This window comes from Terrapene carolina, unplaced genomic scaffold (genome assembly GCF_002925995.2).
Source record: "Terrapene carolina triunguis isolate 2854851 unplaced genomic scaffold, T_m_triunguis-2.0 Scaffold58, whole genome shotgun sequence".
In the NCBI taxonomy this organism is placed as follows: Eukaryota; Metazoa; Chordata; order Testudines; family Emydidae; genus Terrapene; species Terrapene triunguis.
Genome location: NW_020664409.1, coordinates 93,586,148 through 93,607,825, shown reverse-complemented (window position 1 = coordinate 93,607,825; position 21,678 = coordinate 93,586,148). Strand labels below are relative to the sequence as shown.

The 21,678-nt window shown below is 41.8% G+C and overlaps 1 protein-coding gene across 1 annotated transcript in view; it reads left to right on the top strand.

Annotated features, from left to right (window-relative positions):
- The first annotated feature begins 9,321 nt into the window (after positions 1–9,321).
- ANXA13 (annexin A13) overlaps positions 9,322–21,678 on the top strand; it is a 21,789-nt gene continuing 9,432 nt past the window's right edge. The window contains exons 1-6 of the mRNA XM_026659920.2: positions 9,322–9,366; positions 11,593–11,668; positions 16,371–16,465; positions 18,166–18,336; positions 19,370–19,403; positions 19,497–19,576. Coding sequence (XP_026515705.1) covers positions 9,325–9,366; positions 11,593–11,668; positions 16,371–16,465; positions 18,166–18,336; positions 19,370–19,403; positions 19,497–19,576 — 498 coding nt within the window. The 5' untranslated portion in view covers positions 9,322–9,324. The remainder of the gene's footprint in view (positions 9,367–11,592; positions 11,669–16,370; positions 16,466–18,165; positions 18,337–19,369; positions 19,404–19,496; positions 19,577–21,678) is intronic.

Sequence of the window (21,678 nt, the reverse complement as noted above, 5' to 3'; positions counted from 1 at the left end):
ATAATCAGTGGCAGTCCGCATGACAGATGGGGGATGGCATTCAGATACGGTGATATATTGCTCTGAACGTTATGGGAAGCAGATGTAGCTGTCTGCCACAGTGTGTAACAAGAAAAGAGAAAACTGGCCAAACAAAGAAAAATTATAGGTATGCTGATTGGCAAAGAGCAAAGGAAGAGCCGATTAAGTCTAATGGTTTAGACACAACAAATGCTGCATCTTGGCAGGGGTTAGACAAGATGATCCTTGCGGTCCCTGCTAACCCAGCAGAATGGTAAGACGGCAGTGTCCCTGTATAAGCGCAAAGTATCTTGCACCGAGTGTGGCAACTACAGGCTGATCTCACTGTTATCGGTCCCAAGAAAGGTCTTTGCTCACATTCTGCTCGGTATGATGCAGCTGCTTCTCGACAGACATCATTGTCTACAGCAATCAAGTTTCACTGTTGGGCAGTCAATAGTGGACACTGTCCTTACCCTCCAGCTTCTTGTTGAGCTGCACTGAGAATTTAACTGCCCGCTTCATGTGGCATATATTACTGTATCTCAAAGCAGCTTTTGATTTGGTCGACAGGTCAGCACTTTGGCTCACATTGAAAGGAGTTGGTGTTCCAAATGATCTGCTAAAACTTTTCCATGACCGTCACACCAGTACTCGTGCAAGAGTCTGATTGGTTCAGAGCTTTCGACTCATTTCTACAACCTCAGGTGTGCATCAGAGATGCATTCTCACCCTGCATTATTCTGTTGAGCTATCAAATGGATATAAGGACTTGCTCTTCTACATGTCACAATCAAGGTGGGTCAAGAAGTGTTCACTGACTAAGATTACACCAACAACACTGCCTTGTTTGTGGAGAAGTCAGAGAATTTCAGCCCTGGCCCTCTCAGGTCTCCAAGATGCCACCCAAAATATGGGATCAAACATCTCATGGCAGAAGACAAAAGTCCAGAACCTCAAAACTGGAACATCAGAACCCCCAATTCAGAGAGGGCTTAGTACCATGGAGAGGGTTAATGCATTCATCTACCTAGGCTGCAAGCAGAGTTCAAATTGTCACAGAAAACTGGATGTTCTTCGACGAATATGTCTTGCCACTTCCTGAATGAACTCCATGTCTTGCTTATGGATGCGACAACTTTGTGATGAGACAAAATTCCAGATCTATCAAGCCTGTGTACTACTTGTATTTCTATGAGTTCAAAACCTAGACGCTCTTACAGACAGACCTGGAGCAACTAGAAACATTCCTTATGCACTGTTGATGTCAAATCCTGAGCACAAAGTGGTTTGACTTTGTGTGTAATGTCATGATCTCAAAAAGATCTGGCCTTCTTTCACTTGCTCACTATATTCAAAAGCAGTATTGCATGCTTCTCAGCCACATCACCAAGATGGACAAAAACACCATGCTTTGAAACTCTCCATCACAAGGTAGATCAGGTGATGGCATGGGATGGGATCACTGGGGCACATGAAGTGGTTAGAGGAGGAAAGCAGATGGGAAACTTTTGTATCTGTGATGGGGAGAGGGAGGAGGGAGTTGTAGGAGAGGAAGAGAAGGCAAGCTGAGTGGAGGGGGAAAGGTACATTATATTTTGTCAATTTTCTTTTGAAAGATATAAGCGAGAGCCTGTGTGGAGAGAGAGACATGGAGGCAGGAGGAGGGAAGTGTTTGAGGAGTGAATCAATGGGATGAAAAAGCACCTGGGATTGCAGGCATGTGATTCAACTAAGTTGGAGATGTAGAGTTGTTTAACTAGGAAGATGATAGAGTTGAAGGACGAGAGAATGAATCTGTAGTAGAGGAAGTCAGCCTGGTCATGAGATTTCCACCACAGATGCTCTGTTGCATGAGAGCAGAAACAGAGGAAGAGGATGTTGGGGATGAGTGAGGCCTGGGGGTTGGGAGGGCAGACCTGGGAGAGAGAGGCAAAAGAGTCAAGGGCAGAGGAAAGTGAAACATGCAGAGAATAAACAACCATGGAAGAAAGGGAAGAAAGGGCCAGGAGGAGGGGACTGAAAGCAGACAAGAAGTCATCAGTGCTGATGGACTGAAAGTCATGGAAAGGCTGAACAACAGGGTATGAGGGGGAAGGAGGGGTTTGCTAATGGTGGATGCTGAAAGTGACCAGGTGATAGTTGGAGAGGGGAACCTAGCAAAAGAGATATTTCAAAGAGCAGTGCTTGTGAAGACCAAGTCAAGTGAATGACCCTTTTGGTGAGTGGGAGAGTTAAATCAGGGCTGCAAGTTGCATGAAGGTGCCAAGGATCATTATTATTATTATCTGCTGTGCTCCTGCTGCCTTTCATTGTTTGTTTGGCTTTAACTTCCAGCCACTGGTTCTTGTTCTGCCTTTCTCCACTAGATCCAAGAGACCTTTAGGACCTTGTATTTTCTCCCCATGAAGGTAATCAAGTGGACTCCAGCTGTTTTCTGCTCCTACTGGTTAACATTATGGAGCCCAAGCACTTTCTGACTCAGTCACCTATTACCCCTCCAGATGTCACAAAACTGTAGGCAATGTGTCATTCATCTCTGTTCATTCCAATCACATGTACATTGTGAGAAGAAATTGGGATACATTTTCTATTCAGATATTTTAAAAATGAAAGGACTATCCCATTTGATTTATGGCTTTAAATATGGTCCAATGACTGCCATGGTTCAAAGGGCCCAAGCTAGAGTAAAAGCAAGTAACAATTTCTGTTACAGGGAAGTGAACCCTAAGTTAGTTCTGGGCTGACAGATGAGCTTCCTGATAAGGCTAGGAAGACATGGTATAACATTTTCATCCTGTATTTTAAAATGTGCCAGACTTAAGAGAGAACAGTATAATTTTGCATTTTACTCTTAACTCAAAGACCTGCATGGAAGTATGAGTCACATCAGTTATGCTATTGATAATTCAAACCATCCCTTCTAGACAAAGCTTTAAAGTTCATCCTGATAACACAGGGTGTTAGCACTTCCCATGTGACGGTATGGGATATTAAGAATTCAAGATCTAACACAATGCCTCCTCTTTCTCTATTCAGTACTGTTGGTCTAGTTAACCTTTGCTTTCAGTTACATTACAGCTCATTAGAAGCTTCTGTTACAGTGAATAATTAATCCCATGTACGTATGCACCAATTAATAATTAATCATGTGGGCATTGATTTGCTAAAGGTTGTCTTCTGAGCGCACAATGTATTATACACAACTTTACTAATTAGATTAGCACCTAATTCCTGATTGTTATTGTATTAACAATTATATTACTGTATATAATAGTATGATATGTGGTTATGGACAGAGAAAAGGAAACCCTGCAAATTTCCAGGATTGCTGATTAGTAAGAGAACTGGTTCATTGTCTGGACCTGGGACATGTGTTGAAGGACTTTGGATTCTTAAGCTGATGGATGGGCTACAATGAAATATCTGCAAACCTGTGACTATAAATACTATTTTCTGTGACAATTTCCAGGATTTCTGAGGTGGTCTCCTAGTTTTTTTTTCCTGCGCTTAATTTTATGAAAATGACGGTTCTTTTTTTTTTAGCCATAAAGACTGATTTGTATTGTTAGTGAAATTGTTTGCTTAGAATTCTATTAAAAATTAGCCTTTTGTTCCCTGTTGTAGACTGTTGACACAGCCCCTTTGACTTCAACCAGAGTTGTACCTCTGCAACTGAGAGTGGAATTGGCCCAACAATTGTAACAGGCTTTTATTTTATCTCTATTCTCTAACTACTTCCACGTACTCCAGTTGAACATGCATATATCTGCTCTGTTGCTAAATGCATCAGGTATATCCTAACAGTCCATGGGGCAATGAAAGGCAGTAGTAGCACAGCAGATAATAATAGTGATTAAATGTATGTGACACATAAGAGTACTGGTAAAAGACTAACATCACTCACATTAATTGGTCAGGTTTATAAAAGGTAATATTCCCATCAAATGGCCGGGGTCAGTATACACTGATTCGAGTGGTTACAGTTACATATTCCTTTTTTATTTCTCTAAAGTGAAATGCAAATAAAATATATCAACCAAAACCAACCAGAAAGTAAGGCAGCCAATTAATAAAGCACTCAAAAGCAGCTGTCGAGGATGAAGGTCAGGGTAAAACACCTGAGCCCCTCTAATATGTGAGAGGATTATTCCAACTCTTATTCCAATAGCTATGATCTCCAAACCTCAGTGGCTTTCTCATCACATGGGCACTGGTTCTCAAAACTTCCTTGTGAAGTGGCCTGAGTTTACTGCTCCTGATGCTGTACGCTATCAATGCCTGAGTGGGCATGTGTTATTTCTGTCAGTGCATGATCATTGTCATTAGCATTCTAGATATTGCTATTCCATTGTCTTCTGTTTCGCCTGTGGGACCTCGCTAAACTTGAAGGTGTGGATGGATAAAAATAGTTGTTATTTTGATATGTTGGAAGGTACTTTTTGTTGGAAATTTAACTCTCTACCTCTCTTTTGCATTAGGTGTCACTCTTTTTTGGTTGTGTTTCTTCTGTTCTAGTTTCCTGATCTGTAGTTCTTTTGTAAGTACTTCAAAGCTATTGTCATTAGCTCAAGAAACTTGTTAGATTTTGGTCCCAAATTTGGGTCTCTGCCACAAGTGTCTACACAAGTGAAGTGTGTTGCAATATTAACCATGCTAAGTATAGATCCCTTTTTATTCAATTTTTTTCTGCCAACCCATTTGGTTTTTCATCGTAAGACTTGACATACATGCTTGAATTGATAGATCAAAGAGAATACCTAAAATGATTCACTGAGTATGGTGAGTCATTATCTGTTATCGACTCATCTGAAATCCCATGGCAAGCAAACCGATTTACAATATGTTAGTAAATTGTTACTTGATGTGCTGTGCAACAGCTCGGTTTCGACCACTGATCCCATTCAATTCAAATAGATCTGTGCCAACCTTGGATGAAGGGCAACCGGGAATCTCATGTGGTTTCACTTGTTTATTGCATTCTATTTCCTGCATTTATGGCAGATTTCATACTTGGATACATGACGTTTTTGCTAAGTACACTCAAGGGTAACCCATCTTTTCAGATTACTAACTGAGAATCAGATTGCTAATTGAGAATATAAATGTGCTTCATATAAACTATTCTTATTTGTAGTGTGGATAGGGCCTAACCAGACTAAAGTTCAAAGGTGAAACTGGCCAGTCCAAGGCATAGTCCAGTTATGATGACATGATTATGTCCCATCCACACCACAAATTTTAACCATTCTGTAACTAGGTCAGGCACAATCCATGTTGTAATTATTTCCCCAAAGCTCATTAATAGTTGTATTGTCCTGGGCCATTTAGAACAGCGCAAAAAAAATTCCCAACATTGTTTCACTGGAAAACATGCCTGTAATCTGATGATCTAATACTCTTGATATGTTCTCACACTGTCAACAAAGTATTATTGCCCCAACAAAACTACAACAGTGCAGGGCGTGATTATCTAATCCAGTAATAACCATAAAAATGTCATAAATTAAACAATGACTCTACCCATGTTGTTTTAAGTGAATGTGTACAAAATCATGAGTTGTGTAAGAGCCATGGTGACCCAAGTGACTCATCTTCAGACTTCAGTCACTTTAGGTTAGTGAGCATTGTGAAGATTTATTTAGTACTATCTACTGGGCTGATGTGTTGTTTCCATGGGGTTAGGAATACCTATCTGTTATATCAAGAGTATAGGAAGCAATAAGACTTTAGGAGGGCTACCATGCAGAAGAAGAATGTATTGTCAGTGTGCATGCATGGGACTTGGAGACAGGAACTCTTGAATTCTGTTCCCAGCTTTGCAGCTGACTCAGTTGTTGGCCTGGTCAGTTCACTTAACCTCTGTCTCAGATTTCCCATCTGATGATTTGTCACTCAAAGGGTATTCCCAGGATTAATTAGTTAATGCTTTACTGTGATTTAAAGATTAAAGTTTTAGTGCAGCGGCCAGTGGTTCTCAAACTGTGGGTTGGTACCCCAAAGTGGGTCGCAAGCCCATTTTAATGGGGTCACCAGGTCTAATATTAGACTTGCTGGGACCTAGAGCTGAAGCCGACGCCTGAGCCCCTCCATCCAGGACTGAAACCGAAGCTCAGAAGGGGGTCGCAGTGCAATGAGAACTGAGAATCAATAGATTTCTACGTCAATGGAATTGGTACAGGGGAAAAAAAACATATTCTGACCCTCATTAGCAAACTCATGTTGTGTCAGCTCTCCATGAAATTTCTCTCTCACAGGAAATATCTTTATTCATTTATGTTTTTATGAAGCCTGTAAACTGGGCTGATAAATACATGGGACTCATTCCATTTATAATAATATTTTAGTCATTTGAGCTACAAATTGACTAACTACTAGTGCTATTCTGCACACAATGGGTTGTAGTTTGTAGACATGAGTTATAAACTCCTCAAGACCTGGAAATAATTTATTAGCAGTCAAGACATATTAACAAGCCACATGCCTAAAGTCTGTTGAAAGATGAAATGACACAGCTGTCAATTAAAAATAAAATCTAGCTAACTATGTCATCTGTTTTACTGTAGTTATGTTAAGCCAGATTCTCAACTGCCTTGTACCTTGTGTAGACATTTACAATATCAGTGAAAAGAGGGAGCAAAACCACGACAAATCAGAATGGTAGCATTTTACAACCACTTTCCTCTCTCTTACCAAGGTGAAAATGACTACAAAAAAGTACAAGGCAGAGGAGAATCAGCCCAGATAGTTCAATAAACCATGAACCACTAGCATCATTTTTTGAGTCGATTGATCATATTCTGTCCTCAGTTACATGGAAGTAAATGTGAAACCACTTGAAGTAACTCTTTTGAATTGTAAATGAGAACAGAATTTGGACAAATGATTATAGAAGCCCTGACAGTGGTTCATGGTTTATTGAATTCTAGGCACTGGAAAGTTTTTCTTTCCTAACAAACATTTCAGGCTAGATTGTGCAAGGTTCACTGATGTTGAGGAGCAGTTACTCTTCCTTGGGACTACTTATGGGAGGGAATGTTCCCCATCAGGAGTGAGCTGCACAATTGACACAGGCTTCCGGATACACTGGGCCAGATGCTGCAGAGCTCTGCAGCCTCCTCTGCCAGAGCTGCACCACATGTTGGGGGCAGGGAGGGGATGTGTCAGGGCAGGACTCTGCTACGCCCAATTATTTTCTGGTGGAAAGTTTTCTACCAGCAGTGTAAGTTAAAGGTGCCCCCCTCTTCCTTTAACTTAGCTGCGGCCAAGCCACTAAGAATCAAGGAGACATGACTGGTTCCCTAACCACCTCCCCATACCTAGGAGCCTTGCTCAGGGACAGTGGAGAATTGAGACCAGCTTTTCCTAAATATTTTTGAAAATTTCAGAGGGATTTTATTCTCTTCATGTGGTCACACCCTCCAACTGCAGGGTGATGGGTGCCTTCTAAATATCGTAGATAGACAGATGGTTTGACAATTTATCTTTTTCAAAGAAAGAAATAATTTTTAAAACTCAGTCCCATCAAAATGGTAAAGCCCAGATCAGCATTCCCTAGGAGAATTGTTATAGACAAGGACTATTTAGAATAACAGTATTTCTATACACTCCCTTTTGAGAAGAGGCATGCAGCTGCTGGTGTCTCAGATATGGCATGCTGCCAAGTCAGATACATCATATCTTGGGAAGAACAAGCAAGATGAATAGTATCCTAACTGGGGCCTCTTCTTTTATTACCTTTTATGTTATTTTATTTTATTGCCTCTTATTAGCATTTTATTATCTGTGCTAGCCAGATTCTTTACAACTTTCAGGCTTGGGGCCTGATTCATCACTGCAACATGTCTTGTGTAGTCACACCCGTTCAAAGTGAGTCTATAACACTGCCATTCTCCCTTGCCAGTATACCTTATCTACAAAGCTCTCTAGTGTATAAGCCACTATATCGGTTTTGTACTGGTATGCTAATGCTACAAGTGAAACAAGCTATTCCAGTAACGGTTCAGATTTGCCAATATAACTGTGCCTACACTAGGGACTTCTGCCACCATAGCTATGTCGGTCAGGGATCACACCTTCTCACACACCGGCAGAAGTCTGTAATGTAGACCTAGCCTTGGCAACATTTTTTTTTGCACCCTCCTTTCCCTCACTTTGCAAGGTGCAGGGCAGTGGTTAATTCCAACATTCCAACTAGATATCACAGACTGAAGTGGATACTACACTGGAAACAAACCTTATAGGAGCATTACAATCTATCAGATGAACAGATGAATTAACTTGAACCTAGTTACCATCTGACAAATATATATTTTTATTAATTTATTTATGATCAATGAGTGGTATTTTATTAATAATTGTTATTGATCACTTACAAAATGCCTTGCATTTACACAAAGCCTTGCAAACATAGATCTTATAATCAAAATAGATAGTTTAAGATAGGCAAGATCAGGGGCTGAATTAGAACAGTTGCTTAAACAGTTAGTACTTCTACCTGATGGCTGCATTTTGTGCTCCAGAATCAAAACTTTGTTGATTTTTTAAAAGAAATTGCTCCTCCTCATGGTTGCAAAGAAATATTTTGCAAATATGAAGTGTAACAAATGACATGATGTCTGCCTGAGTCTGCAGGAAGCCTGAAACAATAGCTCAGAGAGGTCTGAATTGCCTCATTCATCTCAATAGATGTGAATTCTAAATTAAACTATCAAAATTATTATATGTCAGCACTGTTTATTCCATTCTCCTTTATCATCAATGTACTACAAACTGCTCCCTTCCACGCAGCATAATGGAGTAGGGAGCATATGGTCTGTTGTTTATAAATTGGGATCTGTCTGAATTAAAGGAGTACTATGAGTGCAAGATAGAATTATTAATGTCTTACCTAGCTTAAGGTAGACTCTAATAATACTGTCAAGTTTTAAATTATAGACTGAATAAAGTATTGGAATAAAGTCTGTGTGTTAAGTTTGTTATCATGGAGTTGGGCCAAATCATGAAGCCATTACTCAGTCTTGTTTATCTAGGTTCTTATATCACATCCATCACTGTAATATCTGGGCACCTCTGATGTTAATGGGAATTTTATCTGAGTCTGGACTGAGTACAAACTTCAGAATTCAGCTCATAGAGAATTGACAGATAAGTATATAAAAATCTCTAGAAACATAAATGCTAACTCTGTTTGAAAGAGAGGGCTTGTGTTTTAATTTGAGGAGTTCAAGGGTGCACTGCAGACATCTGGTCTATCTCCAGTTTATTTACATAAGTGTGTAGCTCTGGGACAGTTTAATATTTAACTATGGAAATGGAGTATTAATGGTCTATTGGATCATTGAAACAAGAGGCATCCAGAATGAGGTAATGCTGGTGGAAATTATCGGTGACCATTTTAGAAAAATATATTGAAAGTCTCAAGGCTACCTTACCAGCAAAATATTTTTATCTAATAGCATCTTTAATGCAATCTGGGTCCCAAAATGCTTTCTGAAAATATTTAGCACAAGACAGCTTATGGCATACAGAACAGAGTACAGTGATAAATAAACACTGTATGGCAAACAACAGAAAGCATTCAATCATAAGACCAGCTGAGGGTCCTATTGAATTCTGCGTAAGTCATGGTGAACATTGAATCTGTTACTTGCTGAGGACAACTTGAACAAGTTATATGACTCTTCTTGCATCAATACTGTGTGTGTATTATGGCTTAGATGAATAGATTCATTGCGCCTACAGCTTTTGCGTCATGGAGAGGAATACTGAGAATAGACTTTCGTTGTATTGTAAGCTGCCATTATTCCATTAACCTATGCTCATTACTCAGTCTAGCTAGGCTGCTGCTGTACAACCTGATGTTACAAAGAACAAAGGTGAATTCTATTCTCAGAATTATTCCAATCACCAACTGGAGGGAGAGAACTTAGATGCTGCACATCAGTTTGTAAGGAACGAAGAAACTGGACACCATTTAATTTGTATTTTCAAGCGCATATTCAAATATTTATGCCTGTAGTATGTAATTCTATCAAAGCAATAACAAACATATTTTCACAGTAGAAATATTTGGATACAACACCATCGGTTCAGCTACAATAACTGTATTTTCTTTCAGATTTTGATATAATTTTATACTGGAATAATTTAAATGAAAACTCACAACTGAAAATATTAATATTTATATATATGGGTCTATTTTTACAATAATTCAAAGGGTTAGTCAAGTAACTCCCTAGTTACTTGTATGTTGTTACTGTATAACAACATGTAACTTTACAATCAAGATTTAGGATAATGGTCTGGTAGTGAAAGTCTTATTACCGTGTGATCCTAAAGCAAGGAAAGAAGACTTAGAGAAGGAAATGTTACATTGTTATAGTGTGTTATAAATGCCTATTTTCATAAGGGTAGCCAAAAATTAGGATAATTTTACCAAAATATAAGCAATGTAAAAGTCACAATTAGCACTAATTGAAATTATTTTGGGTGATCTTATTAGGGGCACCAAGGACTGAATGGCCAGAGCTGATTCCTTTAGTAAAGCATTGAGGTAGACTGGTAGTGTAGGGAGATTTATTCTGCTATGACACACCTGTTCTTTGGACAGAACACTTCATTATCCTGGACTGCCAATCTTTTCATCAGAACTAGCAATCTTTAAGCATGACCATTTTGAAAAAGAATAATACTAAAAGATGCTTCTTGCACCTACGTGTGTGCCAAAGCAACCAAAGGGATCGGTGGAGACGACACCGATACTTTGGACAAGAATATGACAGTGACTATAATCTATTAGACACAACAGGTAAAATTTTCAAAAACACCTAAGTGACTTAGGACTGATGTCCCATTTTCAAAAGTGACTTAAGCACTTAGGAGTCTAAATCGCACTGAGTTTCCATGGGACTTCAGCTCCTAAGTCACGTAGGTGCTTTTGCAAATTTTACCCATTATCATTTGGATGATGGTGCTGCAGTTGGGAGATATTGATCAGCTGCTACATTTTAACTGTCATAAAGAGCAAATTAACAGCTTGAAGCTATAACTCTTTCTCATTCAAGTATTCTTTACTCACGTGACTAGTGCCATTGAAATCAATAACATTACTTGCATGAAAAAGACTGCGGGCATGAGTAACGGTTACAAGATCAAGCCCCCATGTTTTACTTTGGATAAACTGGTCTCTGGCCATAAAAGTACTAGTATTTGAAAGGCTGAATTTATTTTCCATTTTATAGTGGGGCAAATCCTGAAGTACTCACTCAGGGCTAGTTCATGCAATCCTCTCTCATGCTGGTAATCACTTAGTTCCTTTGACTTGAATGGAACTATTTGTTTGAGTAAATGCTTACCAGTGTGAGTAAGGTTTTCATAATCTACTTATAGATCAACATACCTAAGTCAGTCAATAAGAGTTTTTCCTGAGTAAGGAGTGAGTAAAAACTAAGTAAGGACATCAGAGCTGGGATATTTGTGAATAAGGATCAGATGGCAATCTGACCCAACCTAGCCCAAATTCCATGTAGTATAATTCAGAGGATTCACTGTAGTATTATTTTCCACTTACTGTTGCCTCTGTTTTTCTAGCCAACCATTCGGCGCCATCATGATTTCGATGCAGAACGGGATGCCAAGAAACTACAAAAAGCTTGCAAAGGGATGGGTAAGAATGCTATTGTTTTTAACATGCTGTTTAGCTGTGTTGGTACCAATGGAACAGTTCTGCATTGTAGAAGTTGTATGTCCAAGCGCACACTTGCGGCAAAACAACTGCTTGATCAGTTTTGAGTTAACCTTTCTGTTTTCTATCAGCTATCGAACTCCACTTATTAACTCGAAAGCACAACTGCTCTGTGTGTGCATAGATAGATACAGATACCCTCACAGTATGATATATTATATTAGCTTGGGGGAAATAATCTTAATCGTCATTAGCTACACATGAATCATTACTACACCCCAACGTGCTTGTGGATCTAATATTGATGAAGAGTAAAATCACTGGCTAATCAATACATATTTACCCCACAAGTGTCCTAACCTCATTACAGTAACGGTCCAATCCTGAGCACCTCCTACAAGGTGCTGAACACCCCTCACTTCCACTGAAGTCTACAGGAGCTAAGGGCACTTGGCACCTCACAGAATTGGGCCTTCACTATGCCCATTATTCCTGGTGTGTTAACTTCATGACTTAATCCCAAAGGAGCAGAAAGAACATGGCATTCATTCACTGCAACTGACTGGTCAAGCTGTCAGTAACAATAACAGGAATAGTGAACTCTCATTGTTCAGCACTGGCATTAGGGGTAGGTTACAAAGGCAGCTACCTAGGACACCTGAATATTAAGGGCTGCTCTTGCCTGGCCAACCCCCCTTCCCCCCCCCGCCATGACAGCTTCACTGGGAAGTGCCCCATTAAAAGCACACTCCCACACCTCCAGGTTGCAGTGGCACGGAGCACCAAATCTGACCTGGTGTTCAGATTTTCTACAAGGAATAGCTGAAAATAGGGGATATACACATGTCCTATACTGACATATCTATTCAGCGTCTACATCGGGGTCAAGAATTTTGGTTTCTCACTTGATATTTAGAATACGGCTGTGCATTAAACAGGCAGGCCACATGGCTGGAAATTGTCAGGAGTTAGCATGATACCTCTCCAGTTACATCATTAGAGCTAACATCCAGGATGGCGGAGTTAAATCTTTAAGGTCATTCCTGGCATCAAGCTGCCCCAGGAGATCCTTTTAGCTCCTCTAAGACAATGTCATCGGTACAGGCAAATCTTTCTGACAGATGGGCTGCACAGCGATTACACATGGGCGGCTGGATTCTCACTGACACTTTGGCCTCTTCGTGCCGCTCTGGCAGTATAAAGGGGCCTAGTGTAAATGAGAAATAAGACCTCAGACACTGACCCACAGCTGTTTGTCTCTCCCATCAACACATTGGGCTGCTGGCTCTTTCCTTCCCCCACACATTGTAACTCTCTCCCCTCATTCCCCTCTGGAGTGAAATACTTCACCTTTATCACCGCTTTGCACTGCGTTTGCCTCTCCTTGTCTCTGCCCCTAACATTGTACACTAACAACAGGAGCCAGGGGATTGTCAGCGTGGACACTACACTGTGGCCCAGTTCCCATACAGGGAGTCACACACAAAGAATTTCAGTGACAGAATTCACGTTGTGCTAGGCAATAGGTGGCCTGAGGTCTGACTTTGGCCATTGCGATGGAATATACCGCTGTGTTCACACTCTACTCACTATTGTAATAATCTTTGTACCAAGTACGCCTTGTGAGGTATCATTTACACCAGTGTTTCCCAACTGGTGTGCTGCAGCACACTGGGGAGCCGTCAGGCCTGAACAGGTGTGCCGTGGAATTTTTTGAAAAGCTACATACAGAGTGGGGGCGGGGTAGGGGGAAGCAAGGGGGGAGGAAGTCACCTTCTGATTGGCCGACTGCCTCACTGCGCCGCCTCCTCCAGGGGCAGAGAAATCCATCAGAGCTCAATATCCCTCTCCTCCCCACACTCCTCCTGTGAGCAACGGATTGGCTTCTCTGCCCCTCGCCCTCCCTCCTGCAACCGCCAACTGGGGGTGGGAAGCCTGGACAGGGACCCTGCTGCAGCCCCCCAGGAGAAGCGGGGGGGCTGAATTGAGAGGTGGGGGTGCGGTGTGAGGTGGGGGAGCTGGGGAGGCAGAACAGGTGGGGGCTGGGTGGGGCAAAATTGGGATGAGGTGGGGGCTAGACTGGTGGAGGGTGAGGACAGAACTGATGCGGCAGGGGTGCCATTTAGAGAGGGCGGGGAAGCACCTGCCCACCTGAATGGGTGGAGATGGGAGGGCATGGGGGGCATTGCTCCCCAAACTGGAAACATCGCAGAAGCGATGCATGGGGGTGGCAGATTTCTGCCTTTCATTTGGCCCTGCTCCCTCCCCAAGCCCAGGCTGGCCAGGGCCCCTTAGGTGGGCATAGAGGAACATTCAGGCAGTGGGAGTGAGTGGCGACACCAGGCGTTCTGTGCATCCAGATCAGTTTCCCCATGTGGGCTGGGTAATAGCCACCGCACCCTCCAGGCTCAGGCTACGTCTTCACTACCCGCCTGAATCGGCGGGTAGAAATCGATCTCTCGGCGATCGAATTATCGCGTCTCGTCGGGACGCAACAATCGATCCCCGAATCGACGCTTGTACTCCACCAGCGCAGGTAGGAGTAAGCGCCATCGATGGGGGAGCCGTGGAGGTCGATTTGCCGCCGTCCTTACAGCGGGGTAAGTCGGCTCGGATACGTCGAATTCAGCTACGCTATTCGCGTAGCTAAATTTGCGTATCTTAAATCGACACCCCCCCCCCGTAGTGAAGACGTACCCATAGATATGTCATCCTCAGTGCCTGTTAACCAGTGGATGCCAGTAGCCATGGTGACTGTGTAGGACGGCATAGCCTTGGCTGGCATCCTCATGGCCACAAGGAGTGGAGCTGTCCCCACTGCGCCAACAAAAGACTGAGCGCATGGCTGGGCCCTGCATCAGCAGCACCCCCTCAGACACAGCCCCCCTGCACCTTGAGCTACACCCGTGCCGGCACACAGCCTCTGCCGACTGTGAATGGTAAGGGTGGTAAGCAGCTTAAACCGAGGAGATAAGAGGGCAAGTTCATTTGGATATATGGTGATGTGTCTCAAAATAATTAAACGTATCATGGTATGCAGTGGCAGAGAAAAGGTTGGGAACCATTGATTTAAACACTCAGAATTTTCTGGTCAGTATCGTCCTGATAAAACGTGTGGCTACACAGTATGTGAAGTTATAAAATTCCCCTATCTGGTGGGTTATTAATACATGGTCCAAGCCTCACAGCCCTGGCCAAACAGAAGTTGGCAAACAGATCTGTCCTAACAAAGGAATGTGTGCTTTGCTTAATTTTCATGTAAGCAGTAAACAGAGTCATCAAGCAGGGAGGGAAACAAAGAAAGCTCAAACCAGTGAGAAAAAAACAGCAGGGAACATCCTTCCACATAGACTCTTTGTCTCCTAGTGCCCAGCTGGAAATGTTTTTCAAGAGGGGAACTGAAACTATAAAAAGGAGGGACAAACACTCCAAGGAAAACCCCTCTCTCACCCTGCTTATCACATTCACTTCACCTAAAGAGACAACGGAAGCAGTCATTGGACTCTGGGGGAGGGGTCCTAACCCACAGTGCTTGGTCAGTAAGACTGCTGAAAGCATGTGATGAGAAACTTGAATCTGATGTAGTTTGTTAGGCATTAGTAAGTCTTTTATCTTTATTTTTCTTGTAACCATTTCACCATTTCTGACTTTTATGCCTCATTACTTATACTCACTTGAAATCTCTTTGTAGTAAATAAACTCGTTTTACTGTTTCATCTAATCCAGTGTGTTTAAATTGAAGTGTCTGAATAACTACTTGAGATAATAAGCCTGCATATTATTCCCTTAAAGAAATAATGAACTTAAAATATTTGCACTGTCCAGGAGAGCACCGGGGTGGGCAGTACAGGACATATTTCTATGGGGGGGAATCCGGACCTGGGGGTTTGTTAGGTCACCCTGCAGTATAACCAAGGCTGGTGAGAGCCAGACTGTAACCCAGGTGTGACTGGCAGGATGCAGTTACACATACTCAGGGTGTGGCTTTCATGCTGGAAGGCTGTTTGTGAGTGGCTCAGGTGGGAGCTACTTCAGCAAGGCATTGTAAGACACCCAAAGTTGCAGGACAAGGGTGACACAGCCCCCTACTGATCTGGACTGTACATTGGTATGTCATAGCCATCTGTGATCAAAGTAACTAAGAGAGCAAGAATCAACATAGTTATACACCGGTCCGTGCTCCTGCTGAAGACAGTGAGTGTTTTGCAATTGTCTTCAATAGGTTACCTTCCCATGGGACGTGCCATACTGGGTCAGACTATTGGCACACTTGTGTTCTGCTGCCAAAGGTAGTCAGTATCTGATCCTTCAAAGGAGGCCAACTTCCAAACCCTAACAAATAATACACCTGGCTAGTTGTTCAGTGCTACACAGGGTGGAATTTCTTCCTGATCCCTGATGAGCTTATTCCTTGAAACATGAGATTTGGTTCCCTAATGATTTCTTAGCTTTAAGTGGCATTGGCTTGGGTGCACTTTCTTTTTATGTTCTGGCTGCAGACTAAAAGTAACGTTTTTTAAATGGTACATGCTAGAAAAGCTATCCTTGACACCAACTGATGTTCTGAAACTAATTTTCTACTAATTAGAAGGGAGAGTACTTGATCATCTTTTCCTCTCCCAGCAAAAATGAAATCTGCGGGCAGTTTCTGAACGATTTCCTCGTCTACATTAATATTTTTTAGGAACAGATGAAACGGCAATTATTGAAATCCTATCAAATCGATCATCAGACCAGAGGCAACAAGTAAAACAGAAGTACAAGACCATGTATGGCAAGGTATTTAAAAAAAAATGGCCCTGTTGTTTTAAACAAAGTGCTCTTTAGAAATGTGCCCCCACATTTCCCCATTTTTGATAATGCCATGTGTCTGGCAGTTTTTAAAAGACACAGAATTAGAAAGTTAGTTTCCGATGAAAGAATTACTGTCACTTAACATATTGATTATATTAATCATCCTGGGCCTTACAGATAGGTTGGTAAAGTAGAGTGGATTGAAATTTGGAATTTCTGTTCCGTGGGAGATTCTGAGCTTTCAAAATACGTTTTCGTCCCAATTTGGGATGAAAGGGCAAAATCTGAGAATTTTTCACAAAATGAAATATTCCAAAAATATTTTGTTTTGATAAGGGCAAAATGTTCTGTTTCAACTTTATCATTTAAATTTTTTATATTGTATTATACATTATAATTTAATAACCTAAAAGACAAACGTTTCCATTTGATCAAAACACTATGTTTCAACCTTATCTAGACATTTTGATAATTTCCACAACATTTTTCAATTTCATCTCATCAGCATTTTCCAACAGAAAACTGTTTGGTTGGAAAATTTTCAACCAGCTCTAGAAAACTGCATTTACCACTTCAAAGTATTTTTATCAAATTCAGTAGAGCTGGACATTTATACTAAAATTCCAGAGCCTTTTAAAACATTTTCATTTTTGTTTGCCTCTCCTGCAGTAAGAAAGAATGCCTGAACCGAGGGTAAAGGTAGTTGATGTAGCAACAGAAATTCCCTAATGCAAATTCAGAGGGTCGATTCTGATATCACTTGCACCAGTTTTACACCAGTGTAATTTTATTGACTTCAATGGATTTACTGCTGATTTATACCAGCATGAGATTAGAATCTGACCTACAAATTGCCAATAAAGTTAAAAGGATCAGAAATCTGTTTTGGTACTTGACTTCTGAAAGGAAAGACTCAATGCCTGAGTAATCTTTAATATAAGAAAAATAAAAGCCTCCAAAACACCTGTTTTAGGCATAGGGTCAAATCCTGCAGGCTTTATACTTAATTTGTAATTGATTAGAGCTAGTTGCAGATTAGGTCACTAATCAATGTCAGTAAGGGTGGCAGTATTGGGCCAAAAATCCTCCAATGGGCCAAACCCAATAGTGAGTGCAATAAGAATTTTGCCTGTAAAGACTGCAGGATTTGTTCCACAATGAGTATTTGAAGCAGCAGATGTTAGAGAATTGAGCCAAAGGGTCTTAAACGACCAATTTGAGACATCACAGTTACAGTGGCACTGATATTGGGAATTTCTGACTTATTTCCAACCAAAGGACCCAACTTTTGGGTGTTATCACCCTTAACAACCATACACAGTAATAATACTTTGCTCTTGCCTATATAGCATGAGCCTCTTGAGACAGTGTATCAAGTAGTCCCAACTCACCTTTTCTAGGCACTGGAGTGCCTGGTGGGTTACACTGAGATAAGTATATTGACGTCAATAGAGGGACTCCTGATGTACATTGGTGTCAATGAGAGAAGAACCAGGCCCATAGATTTAAAGTTATTTTTTCCTTTTTTCTGATCTGAATTTTTGGAAGACTTCCTTTAGCACAGGAAATGTTAACAACTCTGTAGACTTAACACAAATAATCAACAAACAATAGTAAACATTACCTCTCCATTCTCTGTGTGGATTTTCTGTGCTATGAATTAACTTTCTGGGCTACTTCCTTAGGATTTGGAAGAGGTACTGAAAGGAGAACTAAGTGGGAATTTTGAAAAGACAGCCTTGGCTCTGTTGGATCGTCCATGTGAATATGATGCCAGAGAGCTTCGGAAAGCAATGAAAGGCGCAGGAACTGATGAATCGGTGCTGATTGAGATTCTTTGCACCAGGGTCAATAAGGTTCGTGGGTGTTTAGCGGTTATTATACATTTTCCTTGCAGTACTGCTCTGACTAGTGTGCACACGTTACTCCTGCCTTCTAGAAGAAGATATGTCAGACCTGCTCAAGTGAGTGGAGTATGTCTCCCTTCAGAGGCTGCAGACAAAAGGCTATCAGCCCCCTCAGACTGGAGTCAGGAGCATTTTTTAAGGAAGTGACCATAATAGTTAGGCCATTTGTCCTGTTATAAACTGGACAGTCCTCTTTTGGGGTAGTTTGTCCCCCATCCAGTACTGTGACAAAACCGCACGTGGTTATGTCTGATATCACATGGGGGATGACATTTGAAGAGTGTGTCACTTTACCTCTGCCAGCATGACCTTACACACCACGCGTGCAAGGTCACACCGGGAGGCGGGGAGGGGGTATCTCATCTGCAGGGGCGGGCCCATGCCATTCCTAGAAGTACCGGAATGTCTGGTATTCTGGGACCACGTGAGTGGCCACCCTAGACCCAAAATGCTATGTAGATAAAGAACATCATAGTCGCATCAGAAAGTTCCCTCTCAGCCCTCCAGTACGCACCTCCCTCAGAATATGAGTAGGCTTTGGAGAGATGCAGAGAGGGATAGATGCCTGGGGTTGTATCCTACATCACAACACAACAACATTTATGCCTGTTTAAGGCAGCGTGAAGAGCCCTTTGCATCACTGCAGCAGTTCAAAGGGCATTTAGGCCCGCCCAACTCAGGAAAGTGATCCTCTTCAGGACAGCAGTTAAGCATGTGCTTAAATCCCATTGAAATCAAAGAAACAAAGTTAAGCATGTGCTTAACTGCTGTCCTGAATAGGAATGGATTTAAGCATGTGCTTATGTGCTTTCCTGAACTGGGATCTTAGTGGAGACTGAGAATCTGGCCTATTAAATATCTCCCACTAAATGTCATCATTCTATCTGGGGTCTAATCCCAGGCACACCACTGTGGTATCTGAAGATGTCAAGTCACATGGGCATGTTACTGACCTGATTTTTTGTTTGTTTGCTTATCCCAGCAAATTGTAGACATAAAGGATGCATACAAAAGGCGTAAGTGATATTTTATTTTAAACACCCTCATTTAAAGAAAATATCTCACCCTTTAGCAGTGAATAAAAACTTACAGACTTTTTTTCTTAATAGTCTTTGAGCGGGATCTAGAATCTGATGTAAAAAGCGACACAAGTGGCTCCCTAAGGAAGATTCTGGTTTCTGTGCTACAGGTAAGGGTTGGAATATTTCTATTACAAACCTACATGATATAGACATTTCTTTTCTACCCCACCTAGATAGTGCAGTATAATAAATCTCTATTCTGTGCACACAGCCTTTTTACAGCAAAACATCTATACTTACAGCCTTTTAACCAAATCTAGTGTCATAATTAAAGATGAGTGTACAATTCAGGCTGGATGTGACCATGGCTCCAATAACAGCTCAGCCTCGGCTCTTCCTGTCTGAGGTTTATAGTGTACGACCTAGGGACACAAAAGAGGATCTGCCCCCAGTCCAGGGAGATTTGATTATTGAACTGTTGTGCTGGATTCTTACTTACTTACCACCTGGTTCTATATACCAGGGGTGGCCAACCTGTTGCTCTGGAGCCACATGCGGCTCTTCAGAAGTTAATATGCGGCTCCTTGTACAGGGATCGATTCTGGGGCTGGAGCTACAGGCACCAATTTGCCAATGTGCCGGAGGGTACTCACTGCTCAACCCCTGGCTCTGCCACAGGCCCTGCCCCCATTCCACCCCTTCCCGCCCCCTCCCCTGAGCCTGCCATGCCCTCGCTCCTCCCCCTCCTCCCCCAGATCCTCCTGCACACCACGAAACAGCTGATCGGGAGGTGCGGGAAGGGAGAGGGGAGTGGGGCAGGGGGAGCTGATGTGGGGGCTTCTGATGTATCACTGTGGCTCTTTGGCAATGTACATTGGTAAATTCTGCCTCCTTCTCAGGCTCAGGTTGGCCACTCCTGCTATAGACCATAGCGGTCCTTGGCCATTCTCAGAATTTGCCCCCCACCTCTTTCTGTCAAGGGCATATTTTACCATTGATGGTAATTCTCACTAAGAGCTTTTAGATCTTGCTCAGTATTATCCCTCCATTGAAGATACTGGATTATTACTACTTTCTTTTGTATATTATGGTAAGGCCTAGAGTACCTAACCATGATCAGGGTTGCATTGCGCCAGAGACATAATTAGAAACAATTCCTCTCCCAAAAAGCGTACACTCTAAACAGACAAGACAGAGAAAGTATGGAAGTGGCTTGCTATGTTTTTCCATTCACACAGAGCAAACATAATATCAGACAGAATGATCTTTGTTTTAGATTAAGAAAACAAGAACAAAAGTGAAGTGTGTGTGTGTGAGTGAGTGAGAGAGAATTCACTGAACAGAAAACACAAAATGACTGTCCATCTCTGCAGCCAGACTTAGAGATGAAAAGGTACAGCACTCGGGAAGCAAAGGCACAACCGTGGCATAGCTAAATACATGACAGCTACATTCCCATTCTAGAATGTGGGAAGTCACAATGGTTTTGTTTGACCCCTCTAGGTGTATTTTCAGGGGGGGACAAACCAGGGAATATTCATAGATTTGTCCTTGATACGTGCTACCAGAAATTCCTGTCGAAAATTAAAGCAACACTAAAAAGGCAGCTGTTAGTGAATGGTTCTGATTGTTAAATAGGGAGGAACAGTACGGGGCCACATGATTTTTATTAAGGAATAGAAACGTGACAAAAGTGACATTTCACTGTAGGTACTGGAAATTTTTTTTAAATTGACTGTTGTGACAGACGTGTCTCCATATTCCCCTATTCTTGCAAGAAAGTTTCAGATGTAGGGTCAAGAGGCTACATGTTCCTGACAATCAGGAATCACTTGGGATGCTTCCACTGTACAGCACTGCACAACTGTGTAGGTAAAACATAGGATTTTTTCACCTTCTTCTGAAGCAAGAGGTATTGAATGTTGCAGAAGGCAGGATACCAGCCTTGGTGAACTAGCATCTCTCAAGTACAGCAAATACTATGGACTAAATTCTGCCCTGATTTATACCTTTGAAGTGAATGGGATTATGCAGGGTGCAAGGTAAACCAAAGTAGAATTTAGCCCTGTGTAATTTATTTATACAGTTCTAGACAATGGCCAGTAGATGGCAGCAAAAAGACTATGATGAAGCAGCCTGTGAACGCAAGAATGAAAAACGCTCCATTCTAGTACAGGTTTCAGAGTAGCAGCCGTGTTAGTCTGTATCCACAAAAATAACAGGAGTACTTGTGGCACCTTAGAGACTAACAAATTTATTTGAGCATAAG